Source organism: Pipistrellus kuhlii, unplaced genomic scaffold (genome assembly GCF_014108245.1).
Source record: "Pipistrellus kuhlii isolate mPipKuh1 unplaced genomic scaffold, mPipKuh1.p scaffold_m20_p_6, whole genome shotgun sequence".
Taxonomy (NCBI): Eukaryota; Metazoa; Chordata; class Mammalia; order Chiroptera; family Vespertilionidae; genus Pipistrellus; species Pipistrellus kuhlii.
In genome coordinates this window covers 27,518,738-27,532,568 of record NW_023425562.1, presented here as the reverse complement: position 1 = coordinate 27,532,568, position 13,831 = coordinate 27,518,738, and the positions used below count along the sequence as shown (strand labels likewise).

The window sequence follows — 13,831 nt, the reverse complement described above, 5'->3', positions numbered from 1 at the left end:
AAGTATGGCCATCTCAGTGTGTTTCGAATGTCTCCATCGACACTGCCATGGATTGATACTGACAAAGAGCTTTCTAATAATTAGTGTTATTTATGGAGTAAAGCACAGAGATGAGGATGTTTCTGCACCTGCTATGGTGGCTCCGTAACAAAACTCCTCAGGCAACCAGGCCCCAAAGTGCCCTTCCACACAGGGTATGTTGAGTGGAGTTATTGACTAAAAGACTAAAAATAAACAAACAGCTGAAACTGGATTGGCTCAGTGGATAGAGCGTTGGCCTGCGGACTGAAAGGTCCCGGGTTCGATTCCGGTCAAGGGCATGTACCTTGGTTGCAGGCACATCCCCGGTGGGGCGTGTGCAAGACACAGCTGATCAATGATTCTCTCTTATCAATGTTTCTAACTCTCTATCCCTCTCTCTTCCTCTCTGTAAAAACTCAATAAAATATATATAAAAAAATAAATAAAAATAAAAATAAACAAAGAAGCAAACAAACAAAAAGCAGTTTTCTTTCCTGATGCTCCAGGAAGGAATATATACCTTAATTTAGACCTTTCCTCCAAGCAAATTAAAAAGAAAGGATCCTGACTTTTCAAGCTACATTAAAAATCACACTCTAGCCCTGACTGGTTTAACTCAGTGGATAGAGCGTTGGCCTGTGGACTCAAGGATCCCAGGTTCGATTTTGGTCAAGGGCATATACCTTAGTTGCAGGCACATCCCCAGTGCAGGAGGCAGCTGGTCGATGTTTCTCTCTCATCGATGTTTCTAACTCTCTATTCCTCTCACTTCCTCTCTGAAAAATTAATAAAATATATTTTTTAAAAATCACACTCTAGGACCAGCATTCTCTGAAATGTTCGGCTAAGGAGCTTAAAGTACTAGTAATTTTTTTTTACTGATTATCAAGTGTGAATCACTGAATCATCATATGAATAGTTTCTACTTCAGGCCTCCAAACAGACATGTGAAGCCCCCTCCCTCCTACCTCCATCAATCCCATTTTTTCTCATGCCTTTTCTCACAGGAGCTCATTTTCCTCTCTGCATTTTCTTTAACTGTGCCTATAGTTTTGTTGCCTTGTTTTTATTATGATTCAGACTCTGAGCATTAATCCTCTTGCTATTTCTTAAATAAAATACAAGTTCTCTCCCTGACTATTCTTTTGCATTCTAACAAAACAGGTGATATTTATCTGTTTATTCACCCTCTCTTTCCTTCATGATTCAAAAGCCCTTTATGTGTTTCTCTATTTATATCAACATCATTTTATTCTAATTATGATTCTGAGAACTCTCCCCTGGAGGTGAGAAATTCAGTCTTACTCTACTCATATCCCTTGCAAAATGCAGCACTGTGCTTGGCATACACTATGATGCATTGACTGTTTGGTGACCAAATTCTATGCACTGGAGGGGCATTTTTTGTTGTAGTTAATCCTCACTGGAGGATATTTTCCCCTTGATTTTTAGGGAGGGTAAAAGGGAGAGAAAGAGACAGAAAGAAACATCAATGTGAGAGAGACAAATCGACTGGTTGCCTCCTGCACACACCCTGACCAGGGCAGGGGAACCTACAACAAAAGTACATGCCCTTGACCGGAATCAAACCCAGAACCCTTCAGTCTAGAGGCTTAGCTTTATCCACTGATCAAACCAGCTAGAGCATCTTCGGGCCAAGCTCTATCCACTAAGTGAAACCAGCTACGGTGAGGCAGTCTTATTTGAAATAGCAGAAACAGGTTGTGTTATATGGAGAATTAAAAAGGCCTAATTCTGTATGAGAAACTGACTTTGAAAAGCCACATATTAAGCTAGTTCTCATTTACCTTTGTAAAATACCCATCTATATTCCATTTATTTATAACTATTTTGATTTGGAATATTTGGTAATGCAAACTGCACTCACCCCATTCATTAGACTACTAGAAAAAAGATTTCTTGCAAACCTATAGTGTTTATAAATAACATTTAAAGTAGAATTTTAAGTGTTTAAGATTATTTTCTAGAAACTATAAATACTTTTTGAAGACTGCATTCATAGAGGAGCAAATGACTTGTAAATTTAATACCACATCTTAAACATGTGTGGCACTAATTCCTCCAAACTAATCCACTAGGCAGGATGGGGAGTAAATGGCTTCCTTTTCTGTATATGTAGGAGAAATACCCTAGTTTATAAAATAAGAATAGTTTTAGTAAATGCTCCCACTAAAGCATTCTAGTACATAGTGATTACTAATTCAGTTGGATTTTCCACACAATTCTTTATATTATTGAAATGTTATTAGTCATCTATTCTCCTCAACACTTTGCCTTGCCTCCTACCTTATAAGGCAGTGTCTACATTTTAATCAACCCAGAAGTTGATTGAATGCAACTAAACCACTTTCATCGGGAACTTATAAGCACAACAGTGAGCATAAATAAATAAATTATGGGGGAAATAAAGCTTCTTTACTTAATAAAAGCATTCACCTTATCGTTCTAATCAAAGTAGACTTTCTTCAAAATTGAGCACACATACAGCCTTTCAGAAGCACTTGTTCCTAATATATGGAGACGGGAGATGATCTGGCTTTGGGTGTGGGCACACAGTGCTGTATATAGATCTTATAACATAGAAATCTACACCTGTAACCTATCTGATCCTATTAACCAATGTCACCCCAATAAACTTAATTTAAAAAAAAAAAACACACCTCTAGAAGCACATGTTATCAAGGGAGAGACGAGTTTGTTTGGTAATGTTTTCCTCTGGGCATAGCTCTGGCCTTTAGTAACATGCTAACATTCAGACAACAGTAAGCGATTCCACTAGGAAGAGGATAGTGCCAATGTTGGAATACTTTGAGTTTTTAATCATTTTGTATTATTTTTTAATCTTGATCATTCTGGGACTCCTGAGTGAATTCAGGGGTCTTGGGGTAACAGGCATTACGTTTCTCTCAAGAGGTAAGTCTGGGACAGTCAGGACCACAACTTGCATCAGGCTCTGCCTAACCAACCCATAAACCAACTCCTGTCTTCTTTGGTGTCCCCACCATCTCCTCATAATGCAAGTGGTGAACACTTTATGAGAAACACGAAGAGAAAATGCAATAATAATCCCTCATGTTTTGAGTGTTGAAATTTAAATAGTTGCTCAAGATTTCTAGCTAGAGTCTGTATTTTACTTCTGTACCTATCAGCTAAAATTCGGAGGTTCACTTTGCTCCCTCACATTGTCAACTAACAGACTTCTGAAAGCAACCAGCCAGTCCTCATTCCTCCTTCTTTCGCAATCTGCACAAGGATGCACTAATTTTTCACATTTCCTTTTAGAAGTTCTACCTCCTAAGGTTTGCTATTTGGTTGTCAGCCTCAGGATTTTACATAAGAGAAAAGTGAATAGAATAAAAAACCAACTCTTTCAAAGAAGCATGTTAATTGGGTTTATTGCAAGTGTTTCTATTACTTAAATTATTGGCTTTATTACTAATGACGAAGTTACGGGAGTGGATATTTTAATTGACCTAGTTTATAAAATAAGAATAGTTTTAGTAAATGAGATGCCAAATAATTTTTACTCTGAACTGTTGGGGCACTTGAGAACAAATAGATACACACTATTACCAATGCTATTCTTTTTTATGTGTGGTCACTTGCATATTTTTATCTCCTCAGCTAGGTGACATGCATCTAAGATAGGGTCCTGGATCAGTGTCTGTCTCTGTGCCTTTTGTGTTATGTAAATATATTGTGAAATCTGGTGATGTAAAATATCATTCTTCAGTATGTAGAGCTTCTCACCATGCACTGTTGCAACTATTTTCACTTCATTTAGTAAATACCTACTGAGGGTCAATTAATGGGTAAGTCCCCAAGGTAGGTGATATGTGGATACCTTAGTGATTTATACAGGGCCTCCAGGCCTGAGGAGCTGACACCTCTGGCCAGGGAGATAAGACAAGCAGGCAGCTAGAGGGCTGGGAGGCAAGTGTTGGGAGGTAGCATAAGAAAGGGCAATGGGAATTCAGAGGAAGGCCAGTTACTTTTAGCAGGAAAGCTGGCACTTATGGGCGAGTCTGTGGAGGAGGTGGTTCTTAAGCTGAGCTCTCAATTATGTGTTGAAGAGAAAGATGAGCTCCCAGGCCAGCCTTGAGCTAATTCTACCAAGAAATTTGAACCAAGACCAAAGGCTGAGCACCAGCTGAAGACCCTCTTCAACCTCCTCCGAATCCACTTGGCGGCACCATTTGGTATAAATACCAAATGGTTTGATTTGCAAAATACATCCATGAGCATACCTGAAAACCACTGTCCACTATCTGATGACATAATTTTTCAATTACAAACAGTTAGGTGTTTAACATACCAAGAGACCCTTCTTAACAAAAACAAGAGAGAAAACATGAAGTACCCACCTATTTATTATTAGATATACACGCCCATTGACTTTGGCATGGCTACGAGGTGAGAGGTGGAAGCACAAGGTTGCATGCGGTGGCAATAGAGACACAGGGTGGAGAGAGAAAGGAGATTGTTAGACAGAGACGAATAAAGCAGATTGTGTCCTGTACACTTTCCATCATCAGGTATGTCATCAACACACATTTCATGCACCAAAAAACAGATAGCAACATCCAATAGCAACATGAAATTAGACATATTCAGGAAAAATATAACAAGTCTCTCCATTTTTCTCATCCCTGCCCATCTTATACACCTTATTAAAAATTTGTAATGTTTACATTTTTAGAGTATGCCCATCAATAAAATACAATCTCAAGGATTAATTCTTACTCCTTTCCCAGAATAAAAAAAAAATAATAAAATCTTACTAGATAACCACATTCATCATATTGTTCTCTAGGGTTTTCTAAAAGAGGAGCTTAAGAAAAGTCATTTTATTTATACATGCATCACAATACCTTCAAATTTAAGACAAATTGCAGTGATGGATATTTTAATAAGTAATGAATATTTAGTACATTATTATTAAGTATATATTATATCAGAATTATAATTGTGGTATGGTATATATTTTTATCAACATACGAGTGAAATGATAGTCCTAAGAATACTAAGTTAGACATAATAATATTATCTTATATATTTCATAAAACCTTTTCATAAGGCTAACTTTACTAATTTGGTACAGCTAACCACAATAAATTTTGCTCCAGACATGTGACATATCCCTACACTACCTATGTGTATAATGCACATAGCACACACACGCAATGGAAAAAATAGGACAAGGGCAGTTGGATATTTACAGAAGCAATAGTGCTTGCACCAATTTAAGGAACACAATAATTTGATTATTCCCAGTTTGCAGGCCCTCTTTCTTAAAGTATCTATGAAGGAGATGGGAGAGAGAAAGCAAAGTATGATGGTTAATACAAGTTCTGAAAATATTTCTTTTTCTTTTTTAAAAAATATATTTTTATTGATTTCAGAGAGAAAGGGAGAAGGAATTAGAGATAGACACATCAATGATGAGAGAGAATCATAGATTGGCTGCCTACTGCATGCCCCACACTGGGGATCAAGCCCAAAATCCAGGCATGTGCATTTGATCAGAATTGAACCAGGGACCCTTCAGTCTGCAAGTCCGATACTCTATCCACTGAGCCAAACCAGCTAGGATGTGAAAATGTTTCTTCTTCAGCATTTCAAATTTAATGTAGTCAATGATTAGGACTCCAGAGACAATAATAACAATAATAGTAATAATAAAAATACTGTGAGGTGAACATTGTAAGTAAGAAAAATATTACAACAGGAAAGAGTTGCTAAAAAGATGGGCTATAGAGCATATGTTTGAAGTTAAGATTTGGGAACTGTTATATTAAACTCTTGTATGAAGTCCAAAAATACTAACCTGGAGTAAGTCCTTCAAATTCCTTAAGGTTCCAGAAGGCTTCCCTCCACCACCACCCCCAACCCTGAACTAAAAATAAAATCCCATGTACCTAAGCTCTTCAGATAGCTGCCATTATATACTCTCTCCTTACCCTGCAAATTTCATAGAAAATTAACTGTTAAGGGAGTGCTTAGTGATAAACCAAAGCTGTGAGGAGGGCAAGTAATGACTTCACACTGCTCCAGATCATTGCAATCTTTCTTCTCTTACGATGGTGTAGAGAGTAAGGGCTGTAAATGTAGCAGCTGGGGAAACATGGAAAATGCATTGACATGAGGCTGTAGTTCTTCCCCAGAACTTACAAGATTAAATCATATTCTATATACTCAAAGGCAATTCAGTTTTCACATACCCGCTATTTCAAAAATTGTGATTCCTTAGGCTGGTAAAATCTTTTCTGAGATGTACTATCTTCTATAAAACTACTAGAGGCCCAGTAGCTTTAGGTGTGGGGGTCCTTCAGCCCAGCCTGCTCCCTCTCACAGGCCAGGAGCCCTCAGGGGATGTCCTACTGATGACATCCCCTGAGACCTGTTCCCTGTGGAAGAGACAATCACCCCACTGCTGCTGCCACTGCCAGCTGCAATGGTTGTTGGTCGTAGCTTCTTAGTGTTGGCCCCGCCCCTCTGCTCACTGGTGGGTGGGGCCAATCTGAAGCCAGGCCAGCTGGGAGACAGGCTGCGGGAGGTTGAGGCACAGCAGGTTGCACCCCATCCAGCCTCTGCAGAGGCATGGCTACAGCAGCTGCCTCTGCAGAAGGGGTCATGGTGCTGGACGGGTTCGAGCCATGCCTCTCCCATGCCACCTCTGTGAAAGGGGCCATGGTGCTTGCGCCACTGGCAGTGCCTCTCTTGCATTGCCGCCTCTCCTGCGCCTCGCAGCCGCTGTGGCTTTGTCTGGAAGGCCATCTGGAAGGATGTCTGGAAGACGTCAGGTCTATCCGGTCTAATTAGCATATTACCCTTTTATTAATAGAGATGGTCCTAAAATTCTCTGTTGTTTTGTTTTTTAATTGTGACTTATATCTCTATTTGATTGTGTGAAAGAGGACTTAGACATAATAATAATAAATAATGGTGGCCTGGGCTCTCTCTAACTGTAGTAGGAGGGACATATACAGCCAAATTAAAAAATGTATATAATAATAATGGCAAGAAAAGGCTCCTAGATACTAGAGAAACTTTAACAAAGAGAAAAGAAATATGCAAGGGAAAAAGGCATCTAGAAGAAAAATTAAAAAGGTATCATTAGCAATTAGTAATGATTATATTTGTTTCATAAACATTTCAAATCTCTGCTGGTTAAAATATTTTTCTTGATTACTGAATGTGATTTTTTTGAAAAAATGATGATGGTTTATAATTGAATAAAGTATATCACATTGTCAGAGTTAAATATCAAATGCTAGTTTGACTCATTTGTATCACAAGCAATGTCAAAAGAATAATGAAATAATATTTTTTCTAATTATTAAAAATTCAGTTATCTATGCAGGCATTGTTTTTATAAATTTTTAATCTCAGTGTTATTTTTCCTGCAAACAAGTTTGTCTATAAATAATCTCTCTTACGGATCCCCAAACTTCTGTTTTTCTTATATTTTAATTTTTAAAAATTTATATTTCAATTAATGTTGATATATAATATTATATTTGTTTCAGGTGTACAACAGTGATTAAACATTTATGTACCTTCCAAAGTGATCACCCTGATAAGCCTAAAAACTGCTTTATGTTTCTGAATGTTTGATTCTCATTGAAGGCAGCAAATTACCCCATTCACACCCTTCTCCTTCTGGGGCACTGGGAAGACATGGGTTTTCATTGAGCTTGATTCTTTATGGTGGAAAGAGGATAAGAAATAATAACTGGCTGACACACTGACAGTCACCTGGAGTATGCTCAGGATGAACACTAAATGTAAGCTCAGGTTCAACAAAACACAAGGAAAATGAATTTGCTGGTCATAAGAGAAAACAATTATAAAATGTTTTTCATCATCAAATAATAGTGTTTTTGAGTTATCCATAATTCCAGCTCCTCCTAGAGCAGAACATTGAAAACTTGGTACTTCATAAATGGTGCATGATGAAATACTACTTCATCTTCTTTTGAGGTACTCATTCTTTCCCTTGAAAAGAGTTAAGGGGGATTTTCAACTGTGGCATCTATATCCTTAATACAGCCCTTGGCTTCTTTAGCTACTTAACAAGCATTTTTCCAAAAACTGAATCATAGGCTAACTATGAGGCAGAGAAGAAAATCAGTACTGACATTCATAGAAGAATGGTGGCAATTTTCCTGTGATACAACAGGTTGGGGAAGTTGTGATAATCCATTAGGGTTTCAAAGCACATGGGCAGGGAGAGCAATATCCCCTCTGTTACTTGTAATCCCTTTATATTTATTGTTGCAAAGATTACAACAGAATGCTGTTAAAAGATGTTGTCTTCACGTTTTTTTCTTAAATGTTATTCTGGTTACAAACAGGGAATAATCAAATTACTGTATTCCTTAAGCTGGTGCAAGCGTTATTGTAGCTTGTAGATACTATCCTGCTAGCGAAGGTTCATTTCCAGAACAGAAGGAAAATTCTGCCCAATCATCTTTTGGAAAACTCTCACTCACAATGACTTCCTTACTGGTTTGCAGCACAATAGAAACCTCCTTTGAATTAGACAGGCACACAATATACATCACCAACTCTAAACTATTTTAGTTTACACAGGTACTCTGAATCTACTCAATAACTACCAAGGTCACTTTTTATTAATGTCATAAATCATTACCAATTGTTTCAAAAAGTGTCATCAAATATCCCTTTTTTTTTTCTTTTTTCACTTACAGGTTGATACTCATGGGAAGTTCAAGGTTGGAACTCTAAATTAGATTATTGGCTTGTAAGGTGGCCCAGTGAAGGAGGGGAAGGAGGGCTGCCTTCCTAAGAGGTGTGTACTCACTCACCTGTAGATGGGGCTGTCTTCCTTGCTGGGAATGGAATTCAGGTCTGTGAGTTCCAGGAACCGGTCATGGAAATAGTGAAGGTGTAAAATGCACACCAGCAGAAAGGAGGTTGGGATGAATATGCGAGTGAATAGTTCAGCCAGGCTGAACTGTTCTAAGCCGAGATCCTCAAGCCTGATTGGGCGGGGGGGAGAAATAAGACCCTTTCTTAGGCAATGAAGACATAATCCCTTCACTGTAAAGGACACCTTCGACAGGTGTCCAGCAGTCCAATTTACCTGCTTTCACAGTGGACAATAACAACCCCGGTATTGCCAAATTCAGTGGCTGCTTCCCTGTCTTTGTTTAATTTTGCCCCTATTCCTTCTGGAAATAGTCCAGGTCTTCATGCACCCACACTGTCACACTCTTATGTCACCACCTCCTGTATTCCACTGAACCTCCAGATGCTGAAATGCCCCAGGACTCAGTGTCAAGTCCTTCTGGAGCTTTGTTTCCCTAGAAAATCTCATCTCCTCCTGGGGATTTAAATACCATCTTTACATCCACGACTTAAATATGCATTTAAAACGCAGGCTTTTCCTGTGGACTCTCACTCTTCTACTGAAATGTCTACTGGAAGTTGGTTGTTTCATAATTATTTCATAATTTGTGTTCTGAAAACAGTATTCTTGATTTCCCTATTTTCCTCAGCCAAGCTGTTCTCCACCTCCTTCTCACCACTAGAGTCTCCTCTGGTATAACAGTCTAACCCGTGCCAACTTCCAAGTCAGGAAGTCTTCCTTTATTCTTTTTTTTTTTTTTTTTTTTTTTTTTTTTTTTTTTTTTTTTTTTTTTTTTTTTTTTTGTCTTCAACTCTCATTTGTTCACTATGCCTTCACTGCTGCCTGGGCATCTCCTGAACCAGCACTTCTGCTGTCCATCTCTCCTGCCACCTATTCTGGGTGAAGCCACCTTTGTGTTCACTGCTATTGCTCACGGAGCAGTCTTATTTCTACTTGTGCCTCCTGATGCATCACTCTTTCTCAGCTAATCCAAGGTGCTTCAAAGGCTTTTTAATATTGCACCAAGAATGAAATGCCAACCAGTATGACCAATAAGCCATGCAGGACCTGGGTGCCTGGTGGAACCCTCCCAGCTCTTCTCCTTCCACTCTTCACCCCCTTGCTCCTGGCAGGAGGGCCTTCTTTCAGTTCCTCATGTGTGCCAACTTCTGGCCAGCCTTTTGCTTTGCTCTTCTCTTTGCCAGGGATGCTCTTGAGCATTTCAGATCTCAACTCACACATTTTTCCCCCCTAAGGACAAGCTCCTTCTTATCTTTCAGGTGGGACTTAAGTGACACCTCCTCAGTGAAGCCTGCCCTGACCACTTCATTTACATTTGGAATCCCTCATTATTCACTACCTCAGCCTGTTTTTGTTTCCTTCACAGACTTGTCACAATTTACAATTAATTTATACATTAAGTCTCTCTTTAGTTTGTCTCCTCTACTAGAATATAAACTGCAAAAAGCTTAGATTCTGCCTGTCTTGCTTCCTGTTGTATTCCCAGGCACAGAACAGTGTCTGACACATGGAGGGCATTCAATAAATATTTGTTGAATAACTATTAAATATGTGCCAAAACCAGTTTGACTCAGTGGATAGAGCATCGGCCTGTGGACTGAAAGGTCCCAGGTTCGATTCCAGTCAAGGGTATGTACTTGGTTGCGGGCACATCCCTGGTAGGGAGTGTGCGAGAGGCAGCTGATTGATGATTCTCTCTCATTGATGTTTCTAGCTCTTTATCCCTCTCCCTTTCTCTCAGTAAAAAAAAATCAATAAAATATATTAAAAATATTAAATATATGTTAGTCTAGCTGCTTGGTGATCCTTTTCATCTCTTCTCTTTGCCTCCGAAGTATATTTACTCTATGCCCAATTCTGGTTGGATTTCTAAACTAATTTCAGTTATTTAAAGAAGCAAACTAGAAAAAGATAGAGTACCATCTATTAACGCACAAGGAAAATCATTTCATAATCACTAGACTATAAGCACTTAAATAATTTTTCCCCTGTGCCATCACCTGCTCTTTATAATCATGGTACAAACTGCAGGAGTGAGGAGAAGCTGCTGCTTTATATGGTGAGTCCATGATCTACTGAAGAGCTGAGCTCCCATTTGGAAACCAGAAAACATGACTGGTTAAGTACTAAACAGGTGTGTTTCACATAAAGCTGATTTTAGAAAATGTAATTTCATTAAAATAGAGCTGAAAATTCACTTCCGGTCAATTCCCTTTGCAGTCCATATTCACAGAGTCCTTATTATGTGCCAACATCAGGATTAGATGGAGAGAACACAAATGAATAAGACGTAAATCCTGTTCTGAATGAACTTATAGACATTAACTACACCAGGTTTTACTAAACCTTCCATAAAATGTTTTGAACAATAGGCACTCAAGTCATCATCCCGCTTGTCACTATTACATTCCTTCATACACCAAAATTTCTTACTTTTCTCTCTTCAATCCAGTCATATTTTGCCACAGACTTGGGAAGTTTTCAAACTGATATGTGTATATAAAGATAAGCACCAGCATAGTGTAAATAACCACAGACATCCAAAAATATTTTAGAATTCTTCTCCACCATTCATAGTGCACCTGTGAATCAGTCATTGAAAAACAAACAAACAAAAACTGGTTATAGAAAAACTCTCAAAAAAATGTCTGATTTATTCAACTAAGGCAGATGATGATATTTACAAATACTTGGAAATAAAGCCTATTTGACTTTATTGAATTTTTGAAGCTCTGTTCCTCATAGAATCCAATGGATCTGGATTGGAATCTCGGTACTACCGGAAGTTATTAACTATGTCTTTGGGCAAGTTGCTGGGACATACTAAGCTTCTCATTCCTCCTCGGTAAGTAACCACTCAGAGTTGTTAAGAGAGTAAAATAATGTTTGTAAGGCTCTTAGCATAAGCTCTGGTCTATAGGACATTCAAGGAACAGTATAGTAGATGCTTCCATCACTTTGTTTATTGCTCGGAGAAAACTGCCTCAATTTTGACATCAAGGTGGCAGGCAGTATATGATTAAAAATGTGAAACCACCATGGAGAGAAGACATTGTTCTTTACTACAAATCTATGGATGTTCATTGGAGAACACCTTCCTGAATTTTTCCTAGTATTTCAAAACTTGACTTATTTCAGTTGATACATTTTTATCTCCACATGTAATATACTCTTGTTTATTATAGTTGCTTCATGTGTTTTAATGGCTGTATGCAAGAATATTTTACTGCTGCACTTGTTTCTATCATTGAATTAAAATTTTTATCATCAGTTAAAACTGAATTTGTAGAGACTAATTAAGTATAATATTCTATAACTTCTAATTAATGAAATGCGTAAGCAGTTGACACATTACAATAGAGGTGTATACACACACAGTTTTCTGATTCCAAACTCTAGAAGACAAGTGCATTGAGTATCATACAGTATTTTAGATTACTCAGTCACTGTTCTTAAATGACTACTAAAATTAACCTAATTTTATAGGCTCCTTTTTTTTTTAATCAAACATTTTTTTGAAAAGCTCATGAACTATTTTTAATTGCTTTTTTAAGACCTTAAAATTTTAAAATAATGAACAAAATGAAGTCACTTCCCATTGTAGAGTTCTTAATATGCCATGTTTGAATTGCATATCATTTAAATGATATTTGTTCCCGGGATTATTATTATTATGTTGTTGTTGTTGTTGTTGTTGTTCCTGGGATTATTATTATAGTAACTCAGAATGCAATCATAGGAAGCACACATATAGTCCTGGGGTGGGTGTGAGAATTAAAAATTAGACGACAACCGATGACCCACCTGGTACAAGGCCACACAGAACAGAAACAGCACCATGTAGATGATTTTGTACATCACGATTTTACCCTCGAAGCTGACGAAGAAGAACATCCCTCCGCAGACGTAGATCCAGTACTTAATGAACATGGCCACCACCAAATTGCCAAGGACTTTCATGATGTCCTGGTCATCATCTTCTTCCACCTCCTCCTCCTCCTCTTCTTTCTTACTCTCTTGCTTCTCTTCCATTTCTTCCTCTTCTTCCTCCCTCTCTTCAGCATCTCCTTCCACTTGTGTTTCTTCTTCATCATCTTCAAAATAAAAGACTGTGTCGTTATACCTAGTTGGTTCCCTGACCAAATCCTTTGAACAGGTGCCAGATGTGGGACATGGAAGCATGTATTTTGTGTGTTACTATGTGATTTGAATGGTTTTAGACTGTTTTAGTGAACCAGGCAGCATTTGTAACTAATCAGAGTCAAATTTTATAACCCTTCTGTGATACATTTTAAAAGAAATAAGTTTGGTAACATTTTATACTTATCTTTTAGAATACTTATTTCATCTGCAATATCCATGATCGCTTTAAGTACAGCAGATTTTAGAAAAATAAATAGGTAACAAGAACACAAATTAAAACTACTATTTCAATTTTGAATTCTGATTGTTTGGTGGCTCCTACAATATTACCTTAGAGAAATCAGTCCCTTCTTCCTTCTCCCTTTAAGTGGGAATCACTTTTGTGGGGATCAAATGATACAATATTTTCAAAAGCTCCTGTGAATCTCACGTGTCATTTAAATCTCACATCGTTCAATACTGCTATTTATCACTCCAAGTGCATGTTCACCTTCCACCTAGTCTGAAGCATAGGGGCTCTTTCTCTGTAATTCTGCTGAGCACAAAAATCTCCAGTCACACACTGACTTAAAAATCTCCAAAAAAACACTAACTTACCTTTTTCTTCAATTTCCTGAGTTTCAATTTTGACCTCAGATAAAAGAGCTTCCTTTTCTCGAAGAGCTTTTTGCTCCGTGAGGTGTTGCCTCAGTAGTAGCCAAAAAGTAATGGTGAAAAGTATCTGAAAATAGATGAAGGAATATTATATAT

The 13,831-nt window shown here is 37.9% G+C and overlaps 1 protein-coding gene across 5 annotated transcripts in view; it reads right to left on the bottom strand.

Annotated features, from left to right (window-relative positions):
- The window catches only part of PIEZO2 (piezo type mechanosensitive ion channel component 2), a 309,124-nt gene that overhangs the window by 74,317 nt on the left and 220,976 nt on the right, over positions 1-13,831 (bottom strand). For all 5 annotated transcript variants that reach the window (XM_036418633.2, XM_036418635.2, XM_045574327.1 and 2 more), the window contains 4 exons: positions 13,679-13,802; positions 12,743-13,032; positions 11,372-11,520; positions 8,874-9,047 (listed from right to left, as the gene is read on the bottom strand). In XM_036418633.2, coding sequence (XP_036274526.1) covers positions 8,874-9,047; positions 11,372-11,520; positions 12,743-13,032; positions 13,679-13,802 — 737 coding nt within the window. The remainder of the gene's footprint in view (positions 1-8,873; positions 9,048-11,371; positions 11,521-12,742; positions 13,033-13,678; positions 13,803-13,831) is intronic.